Raw genomic sequence first — 27,575 nt, 5'->3', positions numbered from 1 at the left:
GTATCCAAAATCAGGTGCAAATATTACTGTAAAGCAAACAGATTTTTTAAAAGCAATAATTACAGAAAGGTCCGCGTCTGTTTGAGTGACCAGTTTAAAGGGATATTTCAGGATTTTTGACATAGGGCCTCATTTCCTAGTAATCCAGAGTGCAGTCCTTATATTTGAAGAGTTTAGTGGTGCTAGGCTAGTGCTAGGCTAGTGCATGTCTATGATAACTAGTAGCCTGCATTAAAAACCTCTTCAAAACCATGGGGTCGTCCTCCAAACGTTGCCATATCTGATTTGTAGAAATCTCATTTCTGAATTCCACGTGTAGTATTGCCGGCCGCAGGTAAACAAACTACTGTAGATCCGGTAACCTCGCAGATCACTCCGCCGCTGCGTAGCTTACAACCAGGAAGCTGATGCTGCTCAAATATAACTTATTTTAAATGCAAAATGGTTATATTTAAAAGATTATTCAGTCAAAACGGACATTTATATGGGTAGTCTGGTGTTATAAGTGATTTGCCTCAGCTGCACTGTGCTTGGGTCAGACTGTTTTTAATGCAGGCTACTAGTTACCATAGACATGCGCTAGCCTAGCACCGGCCTAGCACCACTAAACTCTTCAAATATAAGGACTGCATGAAAAATAAAAATAAATTGTCGTCCAAACTTAAATTTTTCACTGGGAATGAGTTTATAAGCATGTAAATGGACTCAAATGGTAAATGAACTCAACTTAAATAGTGCTTTTCTACCTTTAACAGGCCCAAAGCGCTTTACAGTCAGGAACCAGTCACCCATTCACTCTCTCATTCATAAACCAATGTACGCAGACACTGGAAGTGCAAGTAGGGCGAACAACAGTGTGTATTTGCGGGGCCCACGACATTCCGATCACGAGACGACCCGCTCCACCTGCGCCACCGTCACCCCACGTAGACTAGCATGTATTGCTAACAAAGGATAGCCTGCTAACTAACTTGCTAATGCTAATACAACATACTGCAAAGGGACAAAGTGATTTCACTCTACTACAACAACAAATAAATTGAGTAGAGCCCCTTTAACAATGGCTGACTGGAATTGAAGCTAAGGATTGTGGTCTATGTAGTTCCTTATGCATTGTCCCAGATTAGCCTCTGAAGCTTGTCATTTATTATTGTAAAACTCCTCTGTTGTTATTACAATGTCACAATATTGCAATACTTTTACGTCACTGTACGTACGTTTAATCAATTCCAGCTTCTACCCCCAGACCCGAAAACCTCTACAAAGAACGCATTTATTATTCTATCATCAGGCGTCTATGGGGTTGTGAACTTGCACCGGGGTTTTGTGCTTTCATGTCGAGTGCAGCCACACTGAAAAATTCTACTTTGTCTATTAGAGGGGGAGCCTACAGCGGATGTGTGATAAATTATACAAGTGCGGGGTGTTTAGAGTCAGGGGAAGCACCATGAGGTAGAGCGGGTCAGTAGTCAGACTGACGATGAGCAGACGCCAGCGCAGCCCTAGGATTTGTAGCTTCAAAACCCCAAATAACACTGGCTTCTATCATCGTCAAGCCTGTCTGTGTGGTGGAAATTTACCAAGACTGAAAACAGGGCCTGCATCAATTTATTATGATGGAGGTTGGAAAAACAATGATCTTGAAATTATGAATGTATCTATATTTAGGTAGGTTTTGTAATTTGTAAGGATTTAAAGTCATAAAAGGAACATGGCAATAAGACGGAAATAGCATGCTAGGGTTAGAGCTGTTCACATAGTATTACAGAAAAAGAAAATACTAATGTTTAACAGACACTGGGATGTTACCATTGATATGATATATTGAGCATCCAATTACACAATGGATTTTTTTTTTTTCACTCAAACTTGGCAGTAAATACGGTTTAAGCAGCGCTAGCCCACAGTTAGCTTTGCCCGTTAGCATGTTAGCTTCTTCTTTGTGATATTAGTGTGTATTGGTGACTCCGGTCAGGTGGTAGTCAAGTTGCAATTGTGGTTTTCTGGCCAGAGACCCTCCAATCATCCCATTAACACTTGTATTACCCCCAGAGGGACTACGAAAAGGATTTATTAGGTAAACAAGTTACTTAGTACTGCTTTAAAAGCTTCTCGACTGGAGCTTACAGCTTATAGGCCAGGGTAACCATAACTTTTTTGTCGCCACATTTTTTTCACATTTTTGAAGCGTTGTTGTGTGTTTGTGTCGTGTTTTTGTTCCGCCTTGTTCTGTGCTTTTTTGACGCTTTCTTTGTTGTGTTTTCATCACTTTTTCATCACATTTGTGTCACCTTTTTTTGCTTTGTCATCACTCTGTAGTCGTCGCTGTTTGTCGCTTTTTTTTGTATTATTACTATTATTATTTTCCTGTCTTTTGAGACTTTTTTGTTGCGTTTTCATCCTCGTTTTTGGAGAAAATGTGTGAAAATGTGCTCAGTTCAGGTGGGGGTTAAGAGGTTCAATCTTTTTCAGTTTATGCTTTCTTTCTGATTTAGAAACATAGTGATTAGGCACATGCTTGGCTTTATATGGTGGCAATACTTCGATCCACCCCATGCAAAATGCTGAGAATCCTCAAGTTTTGGAGCTTTCCCAATAAAGGTGTCGTTGACAATATAATTCTCTATGACAATTATATGAGTCCATCCATCCATTTTCTTCCACTTGTCCGTCTCCGGGTCGTGGGGGGAACTGTTGGACCTGCCCAAATCACATCGCCCCTGCCCCTATGGCTCCTCCTGCAGGTGGTGGCTCCACAGAAGGACAGCTTCCCGATTCTAACCGGGCCTGTTGGTCTCTCATAAGGGGCTTCTGAACCGCTCTTTGTCTGACTCTACCAAGGGCACCATGTCAAGGTGGCGGCTGAGTAATAATTCATACTGATGAATAATTTGGACGCAACATGAAATTGTTCCTTAAGAATAATAACAACATTGTATTAAACTTGTATAGCATTTTCCAAATTGGCCCCTCTGACCACCACATCATTCACCTTAAGCTACCTGATATTCCCTCAAAGTCTCCTGTCCAGGCACTTGACACTGGATCGGGCATTCACAAGGCGCTATGGCCTTTGATTTGTTGTTGTGCGCTGTCCACTGCTCTCCACTGTCACCGCTTTCTGTCTCTTTGCTCGGGTGCCCTTGAATATTTCACAATGGTGTGTCGGTCTAATAGAAGTGACAGGGTGCTACAGAGCCACTGCACCCGTTTCACACCACAGCTCCATCCCGGGATTTCAACTAAAAACCTTGCGTATCGGAGAGTGCACATCTTATCTCACTACCCCACTTGGATACTTGGAATTGCCTGTCCAGCTCATGTCTCTGATAGCCTAATCAAATTGTAGAATACAACCTATGTCTTCTTTATACCAAACTAATGGTGGCCAAGCTGTGTGTTTTAAAGTAATATGATTCTACTCCGCCATTTTAAGCGCACTTGTCACTGAGTGGAGCGTATCTGTAGTGCCATTGGAGAAAATGATTGTGTTGATAATCCCACGTTCAACGGTAAGATGCTCCATGCGCCGCACTTGTGTTTGGATTGAGTGCGATCCATGAGGGCTTTCTTCTTCTTCTCCCATCTTTGTCTCTGTAGGAACAATGGCCCAGTATGGATTTTCCTCCCAACATTTGGAGAAGGTTATTTTTCAGCCCAAGCCGTCCAATGGAGGCTCTCCGGCTCTCTGGTGAAAGCCAAACAAAGACAAGAATGTTGATGAGGGCTCCATCTTTACCCTGGGCCTTTTTTTTTTCTTCTTTTTTTTTGCTTTGCTACACCCCAGGAATCTCTCTCGAAGGCCCCGCTGTGGTGGGAGCTTTTTAGAGGCTCTCAGATGTGTGTGTGTGTGTGTGTGTGCGTGTTGCCAGGGCTTCCAAACATCTCCATTTTTGTCCAAGTGTAAGCCACTGTGGCAGCATGAAAGAAGCAAAAATCTGCTGGCCAGTTAGAGGTGGGTTACAGAGCATTTGGGCTGCACAGTTAATCAAATATCATTCAAATCGTGATTAAATCTATTAACGGGATTTTAATCAACAGGTGAATAGCAAAAGCTGTGAATGTCAGCAGAGAACTTGTTTGTTTTTGCCTCATTGTTTCTTAACAGTGGTGGTGAAAGTATTTCATTTCATCACTTGAGTTACAGTTTTGTTACTCCTAGTCAAATATTACCCAATTCTTATATATAAGAATATAATATTACCCATTACTTTACTTTTTTTTCCCTAGTTATCCAGAGTGTTGTTGATTTCTGGAGATCTTTTTTTTTCTTTGGAATTCATGCAGGCCTTATATTTGAAGAGTTTAGTGGTGCTAGGCTCGTGCTAGGCTAGTGCTAGGCTAGTGCATGTCTATGGTAACTACTAGCCTGCATTAAAAACAGTCTGACCAAGCACAGTGCACCGAGGCAAATCACTTATAACACCAGACTACCCATGTAAATGTCTGTGTTAACTGAATCATTTTTTTTTAAATATAACCATTTTGCATTTAAAATAACTTATATTTGAGCAGCATCTGCTTCCTGGTTGTAAGCTACGCAGCGGCAGAGTGATCTGCTAGCTTACCGGATCTACAGTAGTTTGATTACCTGTAGCCGGCATTATTCCACGTGGAATTCAGAAAGGAGATTTCTACAAATCAGATATGGCAACGTTTGGAGGACGACCCTATGATTTTGAAAAGGTTTTTAATGCAGGCTACTAGTTACCATAGACATGCACTAGCCTAGCACTATTAAACTCTTCAAATATAAGGACGATGAATTTAAAAAAAATCTCCAGAAATCAACCACAGGACATGAGGCCCTATGTCAAAAATCTTGAAATATCCCTTTAAAATCTTAATTTTGATCAAAAACCGTCTGTGTGACGCCCTCTTGTGGTTAAAAAATATACATTGTTTCAATTTTGAAATCAATTAGCTCTGCCGTGATAACTGACGTCAGCAGAGACATATACTGAATGTAGACGGAGTAAAGCTCGAGTTCGGGGGTTAGCTGTTCTTTAGCTGTTTTAAGTGGAACTGAATGATTTTTAGAGAGTGTGGTCAATAATAACTACATAGAACTCACACCCAAATTCAGCACCTGTACGGCAAGACGACGGGGACAAACCTTTCTTGTCGTGAGTCACTGGCATTGAAATCTGCACAGCGCCACCTACTGTTCTGGAGTGTGCATCATAAGGCTACTTTTTTTCCCACTTTTTACTTTGGAGCATTTATAGAAATGTAGTGAAATAAAAAGTATTATATTTATCTTTCAAATGTAGTGGCATAGAAGAAATACGTTCTAAACAGAAATACAATTCAAGTAAAGCACAGATTCGCAAAAACTATACTTAAGTACATGCATCACCACTGTTTCTGACTGAACTTGTTTTATTTTGCTCAGCTTTCTTTAACTGGGCACTGAAGTTGACTAATTGTGTTTTGTCTTACTCTCTTTGATACACAGTATCTACCGTTTGACAGTCTGTTGAAAAGGCTAAACTAAAGCTGAGGATTCGGTGTACAAGAGACAAACAGAAGTAGGTGAAGTGTCTTGCCCAAGAACACAATGGCAGTATAGTACATATAAAATCAGTATAAACATGCCAGATTAAAGCCTTGGGCTAGTTTCAACTTGCAAAACATGCCTTACTTGCGTGGTCAGACATTGCATAACTATTGGAAAAGAGGGATAATGTTTCCAGGTTTTCCAAAAAGAAATAAAAACGTGTTTGCGTTACATTTCCCCTATTACAAACTCAAAAGTCTGGGTGGTCATTATTGACACTATACAGTAGGGCTGTGCAATTCCGATTTCGATTATTACACTAAACGATTACAAAATTAGCATAATCGAAGAAAAAAATAAACTTTTTTTTTTCTCAATTTTTTTTTCTTTTTTTTTTTTTTTTGCAAAGCAGACTTGCATTATTTCATGGCGCTGGGATTATTTTCCCTTCGCATTTTACGTGCCATGGCTCATGCTTTTGCCTGACATAAAAACAAACAGCACTGTGTGATGATGTCATCAGGCCACGCTGCTCAGTTTACTTGCGCAGGTGTGAGGGCTGGCCAGCAGGGGGCAGGTGTGAAACAGAGACCTCTCCTTAACCGAGGCAAACTTGAAATCATTTGTACTTTTATGACTGTTCAGAAAACAGAAAATATTCAGCAGGTTTTTTTTAATTAATTATATATATAAATAAAATAAACACTTTTTTTTAAAGGCAACAAATAATCGTTTGAATAATCGTGATTTCAATTATGACAAAAATAATCGTGATTATTATTTTTTTCAATAATCGAGCAGCCCTTCTATACAGCACGATGTATAAGATATAAGAACAGTCTGACCTAAACTTCTGCGACTTCACACCAATGCTCGCGCCCTGCTGGAATCTTCTCACCCTCCATGTTATTATTTTCATATATAGGAACATGCATGCTGTCACACAGGTGGCAACACTATCAAACCCGTCCACGCTCTGAAATTGAAACTGGCATTTAGCATCACGTTGCCTTTACCGCTCCGCTTTGATGTCTCCTCCAAAGGGCAGGTGCGTGCGTTTTACCCAGTGTGTGCAGCGCCTGTGTGTGTGTATATGTGTGTGTGTATATGTGTGTGTATATGTGCCATGTGACTCCTCTCATTCATGCACCGGTATTTGTTTGAAGTGTGTCCAGCCTTACGGGGGCTGGAAGGTGAATCCCTTAATTTCCCCGTGGACTCAATTAGCTTTGTGATTGGCTGAGGGAAGGCCAGGTTGTGTGCCGTCTTCTGAAGCGAGAGGAGACCTTTCAAAGCGAGGTGTAGAGAGAGAGATAGAGAGGAGCGAAGAGGAATAGAAGATTAGCCGGCCACGTTGCTGCTGCTAGTGCTACCTCTGTCAAGTTGAAAATAATGAGACGGGAGAACTTCTTTATCCACTAGCAGGTGTTGCTCACTTCGGACTTCATTACGACCAATTAGAGTGAAGAAAATACTAATTATACTCCGGTTTCTAGGTGATTAAGTGGCGGGTTGGAGGTAAATTGCAGGGATAGGCTAACTTTAATCCCCCTGTGATCGCCAAAGCCATCTCCCCATTCTGAAGTCACTTTCAAAACCGCTCATAATGAAGGCTCCTCGCGTCTGTCGGCGGGTCGGCCTGTCAGAACAAAGTAGTGTTTTAAGTGCGCCGGTTTTCCGAACCTCTCCAACATCTCGGCCGCCTTTGCTTTTTGAGAATTATTCCGGTTTTGTTAAATATTTGATCACATGCGGCATTAGCGGAAGCATAATAGGCTGCTATATTTCATATCAGGTGTGGCTCCAGATGAAAGGTTCATGCTAAAGTAGGAGTTGCGAGGAGGACCGGTTTCATTGATCTCTTTCCAATGCGTCACAAGAGAGTTTATAGTTAACTTTTGCTTTTATGTTGGGACATTTGTTCACTATTGTCTCATTAGCTTCTTCTTATGTAACGGATTAGGTTAAAATTATGACCAAATGAACTTATACATTTTGTGTTCTAGTGGAATCTATTCCTTTATATTGTGCTGTGTTGCAGGGGAAGGCAACGTGGCCCTGTGTTGTTTTCCCCTATCTATCTAAAATGTGTACAATAGGCTCCAGTTGTTGGCAACAAATTTGCTCAAGATCTGGAGATGGGACACATTTCCTCATGGGGAAATTAAACTATTTGTCACCTCAGTTGACCATTGATCATATATCACCAGAAAATGTATTTCTTATGTTGAATTGGGGCCCCCTCTACATAAACTGTACATAGCTTGCGTTCCTAATTGAGCTCTGTCTCTCTTTTTTGCAGGTTGCCGGTACTGGAATCTACAGCCTCGTCCAGTGACCTGTCCCGACCTCACCACATAGTATCCGTGGTGCCCAACCGCTACCCGCGCTGGTTCACCCTCAGCCACATCGAGTCCCAGCAGTGTGAGCTGGCCTCCACCATGCTCACCGCAGCCAAAGGTATCCAGGCGGAAATTTGTCATTGATATGCAAGATCCTATATCATCCTACATTTTTTTTATAGACACCTTAGCCCCAGCACAGCACCACAAAAATGTGACAACAAAAGCAATGAAAGTGCAAAAAAAATCAGATGAAAAAGAAGGTGAAAAAAGCGACTACAACATGGCAACAATATGAGGAAAAAAATCTGTTAACATCAGTTCTGCAGGTCTTAGCTTTCAAATTAAGTGTTACACCGGCTGTAATCTCCAGTCCAGATGCTGTTAGATTTGGGTAAAGCCAAACTGGAGAAAATGTGCTCGGTTAAAGTGGGGAGTAAGATGTTCTTACATCACTTGCAAAAGCTTCTAGTCATCAAAGTTGGTCAAATAAACGGAGCAAATAGAATGGTCAACGCTTACACAGCCACAATGAAAAATGTTTTGTTAAGAACATTCTTTCTAAACAAAAGCTGGAGAGGCCAGATGGAGATACTGTAGTTTGGACATGAGTGGGTAAAGTGGGAGGCGGCCTGGAAACAGGACGATAGATGCAGACGGCATCTCGTCATAGAAGGGGGCGTGGCTTCGCCGAGGGGGTAAATAGAATCTTTTGGGAAACACATTTATTCACTCTTTTTAGCCATTTTCTGGTGGAATATGAACATATTTATCACACATGAATAAAGTCAAGTTTAAATCGGGCCCATATGGATATTTTCTCACAGCAGATTGTTCAGTAGAAGTGAAAAAACTGCAGTTGTAGCTAGCGGTAGCTAACTGTTAGCATTAGCCCAATGCTAACGTGAAGCATTCTGTTAGCATTCTCTGTTGTTTATGTATTTATGGGCTGTTGAACCACTTTGCTTCTCTCCATGTCTTTGTATCTTTATTTAGTAGAAAACTATATTCATATTTCAGAAAGTTTAGATTTTTTCAAAATTGTTTCCCCCCTTTATTCCAGAGATGCTGTCTGTATCTATAGACAAAAGAGGAGATCTATGGATGTAGAATCAGAAGACAGTAGACTAGTTGGATTAAAGGAACAGGCCACCGTTTTTACATACTGAGATATGTTCTTACCTGAGCTTAGACGAGTTGATACGTCCCTGTCTGGTCTTTGAGCCTGTGGAAGAGTCTGATAGCTTCCAACTTCACCCCGTTTGGAGCTTTAGGAATACATTGGGAGAGGCCTAATGCTAACAACATCTTTGGTCGTTTTGCATGACTGAGCGTACGCACAAAGACCAGACAGGTATGTATCAACTTGTCTAAGCTCAGGCATATCTCAGTATGTAAAAACGGTGGCCTGTTCCTTTAAATGAGGACACAGTCAGATGGAGAAGATGAAGACGTCTTCTGTGACAGAAACAACCACATTTTACATTACTAAAATTCTCAATAAATAAAATCCACCAGGCCAAAAAGTCCAGTGAGAGTAATGTGTCACAAGCCAAAATGGAAATCTCCCAGTATTTGGCCTGTTGGCTGGCGTTCATGTCAAGCCCTGAATGTACATAAACAAATGTGATTTGAGCACAAGTACGCACTGCCAGATGGCCCGCCTGCCTACATGCTGTACGCTAGTGTGCACTGGCGTAGGAATCCTCTGCAGCTTGTTCTGACGGCTCTGTGTGCTGCTCTACCTCAGGTGACAGTCGCCGGCTGGAGACGGTCCTGGAGTCCATCCAGAAGAACATCCACTCGTCGTCTCACATCTTTAAACTCGCACAAGACGCCTTCAAGATCGCCACTTTGATGGACAGCCTGCCCGACATCACTCTGCTCAAAGTGTCTCTGGAGCTTGGGCTGCAGGTATGAGCACTTAGATAACGTTCAACAGAGTTTTGGTCCAATATTTCTGGTTTATAATGTTTTCAGATCGTAGAATGTGATGAAGGTCACATGGGGTGAGCACCATTGAGTGTTTCCTAGTGCAGAGAGTTGTATCTGTTCTGTCCTCGCTTTTACAACATATTGAGCTTTTGATATAAACGTGCTGTGCTTTGTGAATCAGGTCATAAAAAGAATAGTGTGCCATGTGTCAGGAACATATGCTTTGGAAAATATGGATGTAGCATCACTATGAGCTGCTGAAGCCTATGGGAAATGGCGGCAGGCTGTCAAAGTTCCTTGCTGTAATGGACTTTCTATTGTAAATGTTTTGGCCCTCTTTAAAGGGACTATACAGAGTTTAAAAATGTTAAAATTATGTAGTTTCCTCCCCCTACATGTTCCAGCTATGTCCTAACCCAGACCTATTCACCACAACTGCCTCTAAAATCCTGCAAAGTCACTCATAAAGTTGTTAATTCGGGTCTGAAGCGCCGTCATGCACGGGCTTAATATAGAAGGTGCAGTTACACGTATGACTTGAGGTGGCAGTAGTGAGTATAAAATGGACAACTTGCATCTTGCCCCTTTAAGTCAATTTTTTTTACTCAGGCTTGTCATTCTTATCTCTACATGTTTGTCTCAACACGCACAATATCGTCCTCTCCTCTCACAGGTGATGAGAATAACTCTGTCCACGTTAAACTGGAGAAGAAGAGAGATGGTCCGCTGGTTAGTCACATGTGCCACTGAAGTCGGTAAGTGTCTGTAAATTCATTTTACTTCCTGTTACCCAAACTCCGAGTTAAAAGCTTCCTTTGTGCTCCCCTTGTGCCCGCAGGTGTGTATGCGCTGGACAGCATCATGCAGAGCTGGTTCACCCTCTTCACTCCGACCGAGGCCACCAGTATAGTGGCTACGACCGTCATGTCCAACAGCACCATCGTCCGCCTGCACCTGGACTGCCATCAGCAGGAGAACCTGGCCTCCTCCGCCCGGACCCTGGCCCTGCAGTGTGCCATGAAGGATCCCCAGAACTGCGCCCTCTCCGCCCTGACACTCTGTGAAAAGGACCACATTGCCTTCGAGACAGCCTACCAGATTGTACTTGACGCAGCAGCGACTGGAATGAGCTACACACAACTGTTCACCATCGCCCGCTACATGGAGCACCGCGGTTACCCCATGAGAGCATACAAGCTGGCCACGTTAGCAATGGCCCACCTCAACCTCAGTTACAACCAGGACACCCACCCAGCCATCAATGACGTGTTGTGGGCCTGTGCACTTAGCCACTCGCTGGGGAAAAACGAGTTAGCCGCTGTAATCCCCCTGGTGGTCAAGAGTGTCAAGTGCGCCACTGTGCTGTCGGATATTTTGCGGAGGTGCACGCTGACCACGCCGGGTATGGTCTCAGCGCTGCACAGTCGCAGGAACTCTGGGAAGCTCATGTCCCTGGACAAGGCGCCGCTAAGGCAACTGCTGGACGCAACCATCGGGGCCTACATTAACACCACACACTCGCGGCTCACACACATCAGTCCACGCCACTACAGCGAGTTCATCGAGTTCCTCGGCAAAGCCCGGGAGACGTTCATGATGGCTCACGACGGACACATTCAGTTCACACAGTTCATAGACAACCTGAAACAGATCTACAAGGGCAAAAAGAAACTCATGATGCTGGTGAGGGAGAGGTTTGGCTGAGGCGAGGCCATTCTAGGACTTTTCTATTAACTTGCCTTTTGAACTTCTTTTGAACTTAAAACTGACCAGTGAAAAGAGGGATGTGACTTGTAGAATGAAGCAAAAAGAAAAGAAAACATGAGAAAAAAACCCACAGAGCCACCTGCGGTATTATTGTTCTTGCTGTTGTTATTGTTATAAACATTATTACTATTATTATTATTAATAATAATATTATTACTACTATGTGTACAGAAGTGTTTTATTTTTCAGAAGAGAGGAAATTTGTCACGTTGTGAATGTTGTGTGTATTTCTCTACATGTGTGTGAGAGGAAAATGAAAAGTGAAATGGCTTTTTTTAAACATTTGGTTTCTTTTTATGATTTAAAACATCTTTTCCCCTTTTTCAATGTATATTGAGTTACATGTTGTCAAGTGGCTGTAGCCCCTCTACAAAAGCGCTCATGTAAAGAAAAATAGGAAAAAATATTACAAAAACTTGTCTCGGCATCCTCAAAGAGAAACTAAGGCTTTAAACTACACAGAGCACCTCCCTCTGGCACGGCCCGGCCCAGTGCGGGTTAGCACTGACAGAAAGCATCCGCATTTGTCCAGACTCCGCAGTAGCATCAGAAGCACTTGACAGCCATTTGTTTTCTCTGGTCCCTGACATTAGCTTCATTACATGACAATGCTCTTAGCGAACTCACGTTGTTGTTGGAATTGTACCTTCGATTTCAGACAGTAGCCTCTGCAGCTCTACAGCGACTGCACCATATAGGAATAACAACAGTATTATACTCACATCATGCAGTAAAACTATGGCCAAATTAGACCACATATTACATGTGATTCATCTTAAACCGAGGACAAAAGTCTACCTCATAATATGGTATTGAATACTCCCACTTTTTATCATCATATTTAGGCTGTGACGGCTTACAGTGTTAAATAACATTCACTTGTGAGATTACGGTTTGGTGTACTTCACTGCCATTAGCATCCGACCAAGAGGACTGACCGAGAAGCTAGCTAGCTGATACAAAACTGTTCAAAAATGCATTTAATACATGACTATACTGAATAATTCAGTATTATCTGGAAATATACATTTGCTACTGTCATTCCACCTAGATTTGGAACATTAAAACTGGCCAATTCCTACTGTCACTACGAACAAGGCTTGCTAACACGCTGCTAGCTCTGAAGGTTTTGCAGCACTTGTGTTTAGACGTTCCTCTATATTTTTTTGTGCAACAATCCATTACTCGTTATGCATGAATTTGGCTAACTTCAGTCAGTCTGTGCGCTTCCAAGCTTTACAAACTCCACCTCAATGTTTTGGGTTATTGTTTATTTTACCCCAGCACTTCAAATGTCTGTAGTCACTGCCCCTGCTCCAGTGTAACGGTACTTTATCAAATAGCAACTCTTTCCTGCTTTCTTCCTCCAAAATGGCCAGTGTCGATTCCCTCTTTGCATGTGAATTGTTAGAAATTAGGCTTTCTACTGTTATAGTTCATTGTGTGGAAACTTCAGTAATTGTCAACCAGAATGTTCTCAGGGATTTCTCTACACAGGAATTAAAGAAAAATGGCGGAACAAATGAAAAACAAACAAGGAGAAAAAGACAAAAACAGGACACAACATGAGCGAGCATTTATTGTACTCTGTATATATGCCATAGTATATGTCTCATTATGGAGGATCTGAAACTATATGTTAACTAATTTATACAGAGTATTCTATGTAATGTGAAATACTTGAAGCCGCTGTAGTTTGGTCTCTCGCGCTCTCATTTTCGTTCTAGTTTTGTCGACTTTTTACTTCTTTCATTTCAAACAACATATCAGAAGGACAAGTTGATAGCTCACCCAAAGCCTCTACTTAAAGGGATATTTCAGGATTTTTGACAGACATTTATATGGTTAGTCTGGCGTTATAAGTGATTTGCCTCAGGTGCACTGCACTGTGGAGCGGGTCAGACTGTTTTTAATGCAGGCTAGCTGATACCATAGACATGCACTAGCCTTGCACTAGCCTAGCACCACGAAACTTTTCAAATATGAGAACTGCATGAATTACAAAACAAATATCTCCAGAAATCAGAAACACTCTGGATAACTAGGAAGTGAGGCCCTATGTCAAAAATCCTGAAATATCCCAGTATTCGAGAGATACTGGATTGGGTGATATAGACAAGTCAAAATTATATATAAACACATTACTACTGTATAGAATGTGGGCAAATGCACAGTGTTTATGGCGATTTAATTATGCATGCCTATGTCTAATTATGAAAATGGGATACAATATCATTTCGGACAAATTCGGAGTTTATCTGATATTATGAATGTATGTCCAGCCTCACAAGCATCGAAAGGCACTTCCGTCACGTCTTAAAGTAGTAAAACAATTTGTCAGCTTAGCATTAAAACCATTGAACTTGTCCAGTGTCTCTTCAGCTGTCCGTGCCGTTTGATCCGCTAATTATTTCTGTGCATATTTTTTGTCTGTTTTGTTTTCTGGAGATGAAAGCAGCCTTTTCTCTTGCCTTGTCTTAACGCTTTAACGTAACCAAACAGGAGATCTATCTAACAACCAAACGCGTCTGAAAGAGGTGAGAGACGACCCACGCTGGTCCCAGCTTTAGTGTCCTTAATTAGTAAAGTTAATGGCTGTGTCTTTAACGAAGCAATCCCTCACGTGTGTTTGGTGAAACGTCCAGTGTCTCTTCTCGTTCTCCTCAGATTTCCTCTTTCTAGCTGTTCTTTTTTTCCGTTTGTGTAGGAATCTTCTGCTCTTACCGTTTTATTTATTACAACGACCCATGTATACATGCTTATGAAATTAAGATTTGATACACCGATATCAGTTTATTTATGTAACTAAATCACTGTTTTATAATCTTGTTAATGAGTCGATAATTGATTTTTTTGGTTGTTTATTTTGTTTTGTTTAAATAAAACTTAGTTTTTTTGAACTGTAACTGTGCCAGAGCTGTGTTCTCTTGCATTTTGGGTGGGAGTAGATTTATGGTTCTCAACTGGTGCGTCGGGGCCCAAAAGTTATTAATTTGCCAGAAATAAGCAGATAAAAATAGTTTTATCAGCCTCATGTGCCTTTGGTGCATGAATCAACAGAACACGGCAAATCAATGCTTCACTTTGATTTCAGATATCATTACAGACCTCTATTCTAATATAGGGCGTGCCGTACAGCAGTTAGCGCTCATAGATACAGACGGCATCTTGTCATAGAAGGGGGCGTGGCCTCGCCAAGGGGGAAAACAGAAATCTTTTGGGAAACACAGTTTCTCTTTTTAGCCATTTTCTGGTGAAATATAAACTCTAAAGTCTAAATCGGGCCCATGTGGATGTTTATTCACAGCAGATTGTTGAGTAGAAGCAAAAAAAAAACAGCAGTCGTATCTAGTGCTTGCTAGGGTTAGCATTAGCACGATGCTAGTGTGTAGCATCATGTTAGCATTCTCTGTTATTTATGACTATCACTGACCTATGGGCTGTTGAACCACTTTGCTCCTCTCCATGTCTCTTTGTATCTTTATTTAGTAGAAAACTATATTCATAATTCAGCGTTTGTTAAAGTAGTTTTTGAATAATTAGAGAAAGTTTAGATTTTTCTCCAAATTGTTTTCCCCCTTAACTGTTTTCAAACATGACCATATATGGGCGATTCCAGAGATGCCGTCTGTATCTATGCTTCACAGCTAGAAGGTCCGGTTCGATTCCCACCTGGACGGGGCCTTTCTGTGTGGAGTTTGTATGTTCTCCCCGTGTCTCTGGGTACTCCGGTTTCCCATACCAATAAAAACATGTACAATAGGCAAGGATGAATGAGAGTGTGTTTGAAAGTGCGCATGGGGGACGATGGATGGAAATTGGCCCAGGGCTACAATCCGGTGTGGCTTGTTCATTAATATGCAATGGCCCTACCAAATAAACCAATAAACAAATACACAAATATTTGGTTGTTTGTATTATAACTTGAGATATTTGGCCCTGTTTGTTGTTGTTGTTTTTTTTTTTTTAATTGACAAATGATGACAGAGAGAGGAAAGTTTACACTGGTGTGGTCCAAACTCCTACATCTCCAACATCGCAATTCTTCCCAGGTATGAGTTTATAATCATATTTCACAACTTTTTGGGAACAAAGTGAAGCTTTAATCTCACATGCAAGTTCATTTTCTTTTCTTTTTTAAAGCTCTACAATCGGATACACGGTGTCTTTTTCACACAAAACAGATTTACTTTTACTACCAGTGGTAAAATAGTACAGGGCCTTTAGTGTTGGTACTTTTGTGTACCGGGTGAGGTTGGGTCCAGAAGCAGCTGCAGTTAGAACCACTGCTTTAAATGATCAGGTTTAACATATGTGGATTTGGGACATTACTTATTAGAATAGTAACTGATAAAGTACAAGCTCCTGTCCCTGTGTGGCGCCATGAGTGTAGAATGGGAAACCTAAGGGGAAGTTAATATGAAGCACACTTTCAGGGCTGCTGCCAATAATCCCGCTTTCAGTGTGAGAGACATGACTCACGCCACACTCCTCTTATCTCAATCATGGACAATCATGGCACCAGCATTTCTGAACACTTTATTTTGTCAATGACATTTTCACAATTCCCACTTCACACTATAACATTGCGTTGCTGGACACAATTTTTGTTTTAAACTTTTATTCACCTTTTTCCATCTTGCCCACTTCTGCCTCGTTTTGCCATGGATCGGCACATCCGTTGTCATGACATTTCCTTTAGAGCCCAAAGTCTGTGCACTAAGTGGAGAATGAAAATTTCCGATGTTCATTTGCAACAAGTCAACACTGTGCTGTTTCTGTGGGCGGTCTGTAAACAGCTTTGTGTCCGTGTCATAACTGATTTCCTCTTGACGTCTGCAGTTCCTATGTAAACTATGAAAGGGCGGGCACAATTCATGGCGGCACCCACGCGAACTTCCAGAACAAGGTGAATAAGCACCTTGTGCTCCAAATGAAAAAGAAATGCAACATGAATACGCACACAATAATTAGTTTTAATGTTTCCGTGCCTGACCATCTCTCCTCCTCTCCAAGTCAAATCAATAGAATGATAGGTGGATTGCACTCCAGTCCATCTCAAGGACGATGTGTCTGAGCTCAGTTTTGACTGTCATAGCAAAGTGTGTGAATACTTATGTGCACATTATACTGTATTATATTCTATTTTTTTATAAATCGGGTGGGGAAGATGTAAAACAACAAAACATTTTTTTTCACCCTGTCATTATGAGATATTGCATATAGATTGATGCAGGAAAACAATGCATACATTTCCCCTTACAGATGTATTCAGTGGAAAGAGAGTAACACAATATTTCACTCATGTAAGCTCTATTACTTCAAATTTGCATAATTCATGTAGAAGTAAAAAGCACTGCGTGATTTAAGTACTTGTACTTGAGTAAATGTAACTGAGGACTACCCACCTTGGAAATTTTAGCATTATTATAATGATCAAGTGTCATAATGATCAAATGATACACGATACACGGCTCACAATAATGATAATCTCACAATACATATGCAATTTTGTAAAAAAAAAAAATCTCTGATCACAGCTCCTGTTGCTGCAAATAGTTCCCTCTCTCCATACAACTGTATATTTGCATATAGTTGTATATACAACTATGTATACACAACTATATACACATAGTTGTATGTATACACAAATATATAGTTGTATGTATACAACAATGTTTTTACCAGTGAAAATGTTGTGGTGTGGCAGGGCTGAGGATCTGGGCCTGCCCTTTGCCCTCACTTATTGCAATTGGGGCTAATTTTGCAAGTTTGTGATTTATTTCTTTGCGTTTGAGTTTTTGAATCGTCATCGCAAGCGGTCAAAAACACTACGTAAAATAAAGTTGTTTCTGAATCGGGTTAAATGTAATGTACACACCCTCAATGGGAGCTTGGGGGCGCTGTTTTAGCAAACGTCATATATGGTAGTAATTCAGGGATAAGACAAACGACCACTTGTGTCGTATGGATTTGGAGGACTTGAATTGAGCAAAAGTTCACTAACTGCATAGAGATCTAACAGTTGACCCCATGAAAGGTTAAGGATCAGGAGCTAGGGTTAGGACATAGAGGCTATAAGTTGATGGTTTCAGATGCAGCCTAAGGTTCTGGGTTGAGACGTCTATCTTCTTTCTGTGCCTGCTGATATTTCTCCTATCAACCCAATAGATCTTGGCTCAAGACTTAGATATGATTAACCTGATTAACCTTAATATGGGATCGCCAAGTCTTCCCTCCAGATTTAATCGGGGTCACACACTGGACAAAACTGCGTCCACAAAACAGTAAAGTCTTCTCTGTAGCCTTACCTTAGGTTCATGTGCAGTGAAGTAACCAGGCCTCCACACCCTGACATCGTCAGTCTCCGAGTACAGACCACGTCTCAGAACGCCTGTCAAGGACCATAATAAGTTGCGAAGTGTGCGTTGGTCTGCATATCGCCCATCATTCAGGACGCTTCAGATCCGCATCAAACGGCTGCATGTCAGAAGAAAGCCGGCGAGGGATCACTCTTTCTGGCAGCTAGCTTTCCGCGCTGTCGTCTCGGCGGTCCCGGGCAAGAATATGTAACGTTTCAATTGATATTCCCCTGGCCTTTGTTGCTACTGTCAGACAGTCAGGCCCTAGCCAGCCACTATAACCTGTTTATTCGACAGTCGTGGCGACGCTGGCAGCGCGACGGCTAAATCGCGGTGGGCTGTGTACTTTGTCAGGTAGGGTTCTGTGTTTGCATTAGACATGTGCTGGATGTTTGCGTTCTTACCGCGCGTGTGGCCTTTAGGGAAGGTGCTAGAACAGGTGGTAGTGCCAGACTTACGGGACGCTCCTGACAGCAAGGAAGGTCCCCCGACTCGGAGCCCCTCATTAAACATTGACACAAAAACACAGCTACTGTCTGTGAGCGAACAGTAATGAAAACGGCACTGCTGGCTGCTAGACTTTCTATTCTGCAACTTACAGTGAGAGCTCCCTAGTCCTTTAGTTCAGCATTTCCCAACCAGGGGTACAGGGACCTCCTTGGAATTGCCATAATCAGATTTAATAAGAAGATGAACATGAACACTAATTGAATGTTGTTTACAAAGGAAAGGAGTTTAAATTATATTTTGTAATAAAATGGTTGGATTTGAGAGCCTTGTTTTTAAAAATCAGGACTTTTGTTGATAATTTTCTCAATAATTGGCAGCAATCTCGAGACAGGGTACTTCTGAAGTACAAGAGAAACGTCTGAGACCAAAAAACAAAAGGTTGGGAAGCGCAAAAAGAAGAAAAAAAAGAAGGCATGACAAGAACATTTTTCTATTTTTTATTGGTAGCTAATGTGTAGTCTATGCAGTAGTTATAGTCAGAATAGTATTATGGTGAAAAGTTGCAAAAAATAGTACTTACCTTTACCTAGATCTGTTAAACAATTGATTGCCAATTCCCTCTCAGACAAAGTTGACCTGGACATTTTCTATTTTCTTCATTAACATGAAATCCATATTTCACAAATATCTATCCATAAATACTGAATGGTTACAGTAATTTTAATTGTCTTTATTCCAGAAATGTTAGCAAACTTTGTTTTAACGCAAGCATCAGATATATGTGAGAGTGGCCTGTCCAAAACGGCAACAGAATGATTGCACTACCTTGTAATTACTTTACTATGCAACTTTACTTTATGCTTGATTTTCTTTCTCGCTAAATGGCCATTGTGACCGAAAGTAAAGCTTTAAAGGGGCTAGATGCAAGTTATCCATTTTATACTCACTACTGCCATCTCAGGTCATACATGTAACTGCAGCTTCTATATTAAGCTCGTGCATGACGGCACTTCGGACCCGAATTAACACCTTTTTGAGTGACAGTGCAGGATTTTAGAGGCAGTTGCGGTGAACAGGTCTGAGCTCATTCTACACATTAGGACATGGCTGGAACATGTAGGAGGAAAATACATAATTTTAACATGTTTAAACTCTGTATAGTCCCTTTAAAGTAAACCACTTCCAACAAATGCACATGTTGTCCTTCAAATGTATTCTAACAATGGACTTCATGGGGGGAGGTTAAAGACTATACATCTTTTTAGAGTACTTAAAGGGGCTAGATGCAAGTTAGTCATTTTATACTCACTACCTCAGGTCTTATGCGTAACTGCACCTTCTATATTAAGCTCGTGCATGACGGCACTTCAGACCCGAATTAACCCCTTTCTGAGTGACAGTGCAGGATTTTAGAGGCAGTTGTGGTGAATAGGTCTGGGCTCATTCTCCACATTAGGACATGGCTGGAACATGTAGGGGGATGAAAATACTAAGTTTTAACATTTTTAAACTCCGTATAGTCCCTTTAAAGGTATTTGACCTCAGAATATTTCTCAAAGTCATCCTAGAGGCCAAAGATTTTATTCTGCAGGGCCATATTTGGCACTTGGGCCTGACATTTCGTACCCCTACTATATAACGAATGAGGGGTTAGGGCCTAGGGTGGACATACGAACACCGCCACGGAAAACTGTTAATTAGTATTCCATTTGTCGGTAGATGTTACAAGTATGAACCACTCAATCTGAACCAGCATGTTCTTTTTCCACAATGAACAGCCAATAGAAAAAGATGCGCCAGCGTGCACTTAAATTTGGTAGATCTCTTTGGCTTTTCGGCAAACAAAAGTGCCCATCGCCTGTCAAGAGAAGTAAGACGAACCTGTCCATTTGAGTGGTGATGGAGGGCTTTGGAGAGATGTGTGTGCGTGCGAAGACCACTTCCTTCCGCGTGCGTCTGACCTGGTCCCTGCTCGCTTGCCAGCCCGGTAATGATGTCCCTTGGGTGCCGGAGCGGTGCTGCATTCTCTCGCAGTCTGTCTCCCGGTATAGTCCTAATGACATCATGATCACACTGTAGCCTCTTTCATGCCAAGAGCCCTCTTCCTCAACCGCCACTGCCATCACAACTGTGAGTCTCGCCGCGTTAACTCTGCTTTCACACGCGCTTTGCCGGGACTTCACAGCACATCACGGCTTGACATTTTCTCCCCGCGCCGAGCAACTGTACGGTACATCCACAGCGTCTATAGGAAAGCGTATTAAAAAAGTCAAAACAAAAAGCGCAGCGTTTTCTGAGGGCGAAAGTGCTGCGCTGAGACGAAGATGAAAGTGGCAGGTGAAAACAGAGGAAGAAAAATGTGTATCTCACATTTCATCTTACAATGGAAGCGAGATCCGGTCGACGGAATTTGTTGCTAGAAATGTCATGTCCCAAAGCAAAGAAAAACCTATCAGGAAATATCTGCAGAACATGTCTGAGGTGTTTGATATGCTGTTTAAATGTCTTTACTGTGGATGGATATGTTAGCGCACAGAGCTATTGTGTATTCTAAACATTAAAGGGATCTTTCAGGATTTTTGACATAGGGCCTCATTTCCAAGTTATCCAGATTGTTGATGATTTCTGGAGATATTTTTTTCTTAAATTCATGCAGTTCTTATATTTGAAGAGCTTAGTGGCGCTAGGCTAGTGCATTTCTATGGTATCAGCTAGCCTGCATTAAAAACAATCTGACCCGCTCCACAGTGCACCTGAGGCAAATCACTTATAACATCAGACTAACCATATAAATGTCTGTGTTAATAGAATCCTTATAACTGTTTTGCATTTATATTTGAGCCGCATCAGCTTCGTGGTTGTATAAGCTACGCAGCGGCGGAGGGATCTGCTCAAAAATAGTCCCTCAAAATGCAGTAATTCATGTGATACAAGGTCAGTTATATTCAAAAAATGATTATATCGACACAGACATTTATATGGTTAGTCTGGCGTTAAAAGACTACACCTGAGGTGCTCCACAAAAACAGTCAGACTGTTTTTAATGCAGGCTAGCTGATACCAAAGACATGCACTAGCCTAGCGCCACTAAGCTCTTCAAATGTAAGAACTGCATGAACTACAAAAAAAAATATCTCCAGAAATCAACAACACTCTGGATAACTAGGAAATAAAGCCCTATGTCAAAAATCCTGAAATATCCCTTTAAATCTGCTCCCATGCCTCAAACAATCGTAATTACACTAGCAAGGAATGATCGCCGCAGTGAGAAACTTTTAAACATTTCTTTACCACCTCTTCCATCTTCCTCGTCTCAAATAATCGTTGTAATAATCTTTTTGTTGGGTTGGGCTATCGAGGAAAAGCGCCCGCCTCAGCAGTTCCACAGTCTGTTCAGCTCATTGAGTGAACGGCTGGGCCTTTGTGGAGCGTGGAGCATTATCATTACAGCAGTACAAAAATAGGATCATAGGCATGCCTTCTCCTCCGCAGCCTGCAGCAGCGCCACCACTACCACAGGGACTGGCTTCCTTTCCTTGTCTCCTCGCTGAAGGCCGCTAGAGTTTGATCTCCCCTCTCCCCCTCCGTCGGCCCCGAGGCGTCTGATTAAATGCTAATTAAAGCCGTTAGCGCTGCTATCACCGCTGCTAACTCTTCTCCCTCTGTCACAGAGATTAATGCCCCTCGTTCATCATCCCAGCTCGCCCAGCCGGAGTACCTGCCCGGCCCGCAAAACCTGATCAAGTCATCAGCCCCCAAAGCCCTGTCCTCGCCTCCTCCCACCGCGCCAAGATGGACGAGCGCTTTAAATTTTAATTTGAAAATTGCCCTCAATTACTTCAGTGGCGACCACTTGCTGGAGCTGCTCCTGTGGCTGAGTGGAAGGGTTAGGCAGCGGGTCAGTGGCCGTGATGAGCGATAAGGGGACATTAATAAGAAAGGCAGAGGTTCATTTAAAAGCAGAAAGGACAGTGGGAGCAGCTTTCTCATTATTTAACTCCCGAAGCTTTATTTAAAGGACTTTATTTAAGGATACCAAGTTAATGTGTCCTCCAGGACAGACGGTTAAAGCGCCTGACAGAGTGAGAAAGTTATGGTCATAACTTACACCCTGAGCACACACTGCGGTGCCATCTTTTTTATTTCCTCTGACATTCCCACTGTTTTCAGCCACAGTACAACGAGCCTCGGAGGGACATAAAGCTTTAGCACAAACTCACACACATCATTTCATTTTATTCTTTCACCATTTCTGCCTCACTAATGTTTTATTAGTTCCAATATTGCTAATCTTTATAAGCTATTGCAGGATATTGAACCTTGTATAACAAGTTAGCCAAATGTCAGCCAAAGTACCAAATCAGGGAGCGAGGAGGAAGTGACTAACTAGAAATCGAGACAAGAGACCAATCGTCATAACTGCACAAATCCAAGGTAGCCCCAGTTGTCGACTCGTAATGTCAAACAAAGAAGCACCCGTTAATACGCCGCTTCCCCAACTAATCTCAGACTGACTGTTTTTAGGAGAGAGTTGTTGATATAACCCTGGCTTTTTTCACTTTGGCACATAACATTGCTCGGCCAAATGGGTGGATTATTGGAAGTATTGAGAATTTCCAGAAACAAAATTGTCGGCTCTTCGCATAAGCCAATTTAACTGCGATAAATGTGTATATTTTGAGCATAGACAGTTAATTCCATTTTCCATTTTATCTTCTTTAAACGAAGAACAGAAAGGAACTCATCTTTTTACAACTGTGACGTCTGCGCTTTCACCCAAAAATGCTTTCTCTTCATGTCGGTGCCAACACTCTGCCGGAAACCTGTGCAAGTAAAGCCCTAAATCTGTCTGCTGGTGTTTATAAAGTCACAATCAATGGAAGGAAATGGCGGAATACTCCACTTGACTTCACTCTTTCTGCCCAATTTGTTTCACCCATGTCAAAACACCCAAGCTGTATGTGCACCGTTTAAACGTGACATGCCGTATAGGTTACAGAGGAGGACGAAGAGGAGGTGTGATGTGACATTCGCAGAAGACTTGTTGTTGCCAGCTTCAACATTTTCGCTGGATTTTAGTCCTCAGAGGCGAAGAAGGCATCGGATTGCAGCTAATGCGACATTTAATAGCTCAGACAACTGGGGACTGCAATGTAGACGCTAATGTAAAGGTAGCTTGATAATATAAACCAGTGTGTTGTTTCTGGGGAGTAGAATTCTCATTGCTGGGTGATTACAGAAAATCTGGAGATGGGTTCCCAGTAGGGCTGCCCCCTTTTGTTCTTTAGTCGTCTAATTGGTCGATGACGTCATGGTCGACCAAGATTTTCATTGGTCGACTGAATGCATGCACTTTTGCAACAATTAAGAGGCTCTTTATTTACATAACACCAGAGGTCTGTGGCAGGTTTCTCTTTTACCTTGGGCTAATATTTCATCATAAAAACAGGTGTACCTCTCCTTCGTGCGCAAACACAGCGGAGATCAGCGTCCCTGTGTCTTGGCCAGACTTCTACAGTTGTTAAAACCTCAAATACCCTGGTTCTACAGTGAAATAGCCGATACGTGAGTCTGATGCCTGTCTTCTGTCTGCGGCACTACTAAAGCACACGGGAGAACGAAACCGAAAGTAGCCTATAATGCAGCGGTGCCCAAAGTGGGGCTCGCGGGCCAAATATGGTCCGCCGGAAGCAGGTCAGAGGGTGACCTACTTTTGCGCTGGTCAATTCCAACTCTCTCCCATTCATTCTCAATTGTAAATATTGATGCAGTACACTTTTTGGCCACCAGGGTCAAATTGGGGGCGCTGTTTCACTCCTTTCGCAAAGTTAAGGAAACGCTGTTGTGGTGTCTTGGCTGTTTATCACAGAGCGTTGTAGCATCAACATTCCCAGTTTTCCAACTTTTGCTGCAAAGTTTTGTTGATATAAACAAAGTCAAATGTGGCATTTTCTTTGAGTCAACAAGTGAATGAGGTAAAGTCACTGTAGGTCGGCTACTGTAAAACTGTGTCGTTTACATTTTACACTATATTGCTACAATTGTTGATTTTGTTCAACTAAAACTAGGACATTGCCATAGTTAACTTTTGTTTTATCGTAGCATGTATAGCAAACATATACCGAAAGAAAAAATAAAGTAACTATTATTATTTGCAGCTATATGTGTTTCACGCTTGACAGCTGTATTTGGCCCACGGCCCACTGGCACTTTTTCATTTTGGCCCTCAGAGACAAAAAGTTTGAGCACCCCTGCTATAACGTAAAGCTCAGCAACTCAATGGACCCGCTTCATTTGGACTTTTTCCGAGATAAATACGACGAGGAGCTCCGCGTAACGTGAACCGATTTATCATTACACCGCGCAGCGCAAAAGTCGAAGAAATGAAGCGGCCCATACAGAACCATGCGCATTTCACAATAAAGCACATGGCTCGTGTTACCTGGAGGACATTTGAGAACAGGGACGATGATGGAAGAAGAACTACCACTTTATTTGGATTATATGGATGTATGGACAGCACATGCACATCAGCAGGTGCAGGACTGAGGAAGGGACCTGGAGTCTGAAGAGATTAAAGGTGAGATTAATGTGACATTTTACCCATAAATCGTTTACGTTGCTTCAATGTATTAAGAGTAGTTACAGCAAGAGCTCCTGTAATTTTATGTCTTATGAGTGTAGTTTGGGTGAGAAGGGGAAAGCTGCAGACCCGGAGCCGAGACAGAAATACCGTGAAGCGAATCCACCGTGATAGTGCGCCCTCTCCTGGTAAAGACAGATATACGACGGTATTAGGTCTTGGGGAGATTGATTTGATCAACTCAACGAACATGAGTAGACCGAGTTAACCGAGTTATTTCATTTTTTGATTTCTTGTGAACCAATTTTGAAATCGTAGATGCGTAGTTGTAAATTAGTAGGCTGTAAAGTAAATATATAATTTATTCATAATGATGTATTAAGGGTACCTTTACTTTCTGTGGCAAATTATTGCATATTTTAATTTTAAAGAATCTTGGCCTGGACACTCTTGAGATTTTTAATCTCGAGTTTTATCCTGGATAAATAAAGGACAAATATAATTTAAAAAAAAAAGTTATGGCACCATTATTAATGGCACATTGTTGCATGTATATGTCATTTCAGACTAGTTTTGATCGTAGTATTATCATTATCATTATTAGCCCAGAATTACAACATTTGATTTTTACACATTAATGACATCAGTGTTGATCTTTTGTTTTAGTGCAGTTGACAGAAAGATGCTGCTGATGACTGATTTCTCTCCTTTCTTTACTGAATACAGCAATGTCCTGTTACCACAATAAACATTTTATTTCGTTCCAAAATATTGTTTCTGTCCCTTATTGAACAAATGAACAAATTAAGGCACTGTCCTACAAAATAAAATGAAATATTGGAGTGAAACATACAGTTTTAATTTCATAAAATAACCCAAATGATAGCACATGTAAACTAAGTTACATGTCAACACTAAATTACACATAATAATCCCAACAATACAACTGTAAAACATGAGCTAAATACCGTTGTATATCCGTCTTTAACAGCAGAGGGCGCACTATCACGGTGGATCCGCTTTTCACGGTAGATCTGTCTCGGCTCCGGCTCTGCAGCTATCCATTATTGGTTTGGGTCAGAACATTTATTTTTCTTATCATATCTTCTCAGCATCATACCACACCCCCTGTTAGTCGACTAATGGCTGCACGGGGCATGTTTTGAGTTTTTGGTCGACCATGAAATTCTTTGGTCGGGGACAGCTCTTGTTCCCAGTGGCACCTTTTTCCAACCATCATTCCATTTCCATTTTGTTTCTTCACCACCCCTCATAGATAGTCTGGGAATCGAACCGGTGCAAAGTTTTGGCTGATTCACTTTTATTTCAAGGGCTCTGTCTCATATCGACTGGGTGTGTCCAGAATCGCACACCATCGATTCTGGACACACCCAGTTGTCCGGCCGCTACAATGCGACTCTTGTCAAGTCCACTTACATCTCTATGGCTTGCTACCTCCGTGTCAGCTTCACAGACCAAACGCTCACCTGCCGCCTAATAACTGCTGACAGGTGCTGCTCTGGCGCCATGGCAACGGGTTCTGCTCACCTGTCAATGCGTTTTATGCTCCAAGCGCACAGGCAAAACATAAAACGGGCTGGTCACACACAGAGAACAAAAGGCTCTGCTCTTCGTATTATATTTGATGGAATTCAAAGACACAATAATGGTTTAATCGAGGTAATGAAACGTTTGTGTGGAGTTTGTGTTCTCCATGTGCCTGCGCAGGTTTCCTCCACGACGTGCTCCACTATCCCCTGTCTAAAAAAACATGCACAATAGGCCAGGATGAATGAGAGTCTGTCTGGGTGTGACAACAGAAGACAATGTAGTCTGGTTCATTATATATGTTTAGATTTCTACTGTTGAGAGATTTTCGTAGAGTATGAAAGCTATATATTTTTGGAAACCTTAAGCCAGTGGTTCTCAACCTTTTGGAGCCGCGACCCCCATTATAACAGGTAAAGGGGTTCGTGACCCCCCGCCCAAGTCACACCTTTAATTCTTAAAGAGGGGGTATAATGCTGTTTTCAATCACATAGCACCAGTCTATATCACACTACAATGATGACCAAACCTTCTGTTGGTCAGTAAATTAGAATAACTGCCTTGTATCAAATTGCTCTCTCAAAATGGCTGTAGCGAATGTCTTGAAATAGGCCTCTGTCTCTTTAAGAACCTCTGAGCCTTTCCGACACGCCCCCTCCACACGCTGTCTGTGGCATCAGTGGGGACGGGGCTCTGCTGAGGAGCAGTGGTTGGTAACTCAGCTGTTGACGAAAGCTCGGAGGCGTCTCCAGGAGGTGGGGGCGTTCCTAGGAGGACTCAGGCAAACCTATCCCTAAAATGGCTGCCATCAGAGTGTTTACAGATTACTCAAAAATACGTGAATGTGCCAAGGCAACACTTCAGGCATGTTTTTAATGAGGGAATGACATAATAACATGATGTAAAGCTTGAAAAAGTCAATTTGCATATTACCCCCCCTTTAAAAAACAAAGAAAAAAAACAAATGGCTGAAAAAAATTAATCAAACTACGATCAAATAATGGCACTCTGGTAAAATAGCACATAACACATGCTACAATTCACCTTATTCCGCCCCGCCCACTTTTGCCTCTTTTTGCGTTGTCTCG

The 27,575-nt window shown here is 41.8% G+C and overlaps 1 protein-coding gene across 1 annotated transcript in view; it reads left to right on the top strand.

Moving 5' to 3' along the window:
- The window catches only part of LOC306959721 (zinc finger SWIM domain-containing protein 6-like), a 106,027-nt gene extending 92,725 nt beyond the window's left edge, over positions 1 to 13,302 (top strand). The window contains exons 11-14 of the mRNA XM_079551904.1: positions 7,803 to 7,960; positions 9,593 to 9,756; positions 10,451 to 10,532; positions 10,616 to 13,302. Of these exons, the coding sequence (XP_079408030.1) occupies positions 7,803 to 7,960; positions 9,593 to 9,756; positions 10,451 to 10,532; positions 10,616 to 11,481 (1,270 nt within the window). The 3' untranslated portion in view covers positions 11,482 to 13,302. The remainder of the gene's footprint in view (positions 1 to 7,802; positions 7,961 to 9,592; positions 9,757 to 10,450; positions 10,533 to 10,615) is intronic.
- Positions 13,303 to 27,575: the final 14,273 nt, after the last annotated feature.

The sequence above is a fragment of the Gobius niger genome, assembly GCF_951799975.1.
Source record: "Gobius niger genome assembly, chromosome: 1".
NCBI lineage: Eukaryota > Metazoa > Chordata > Actinopteri > Gobiiformes > Gobiidae > Gobius > Gobius niger.
This window is presented reverse-complemented; position numbering and strand designations above follow the sequence as displayed.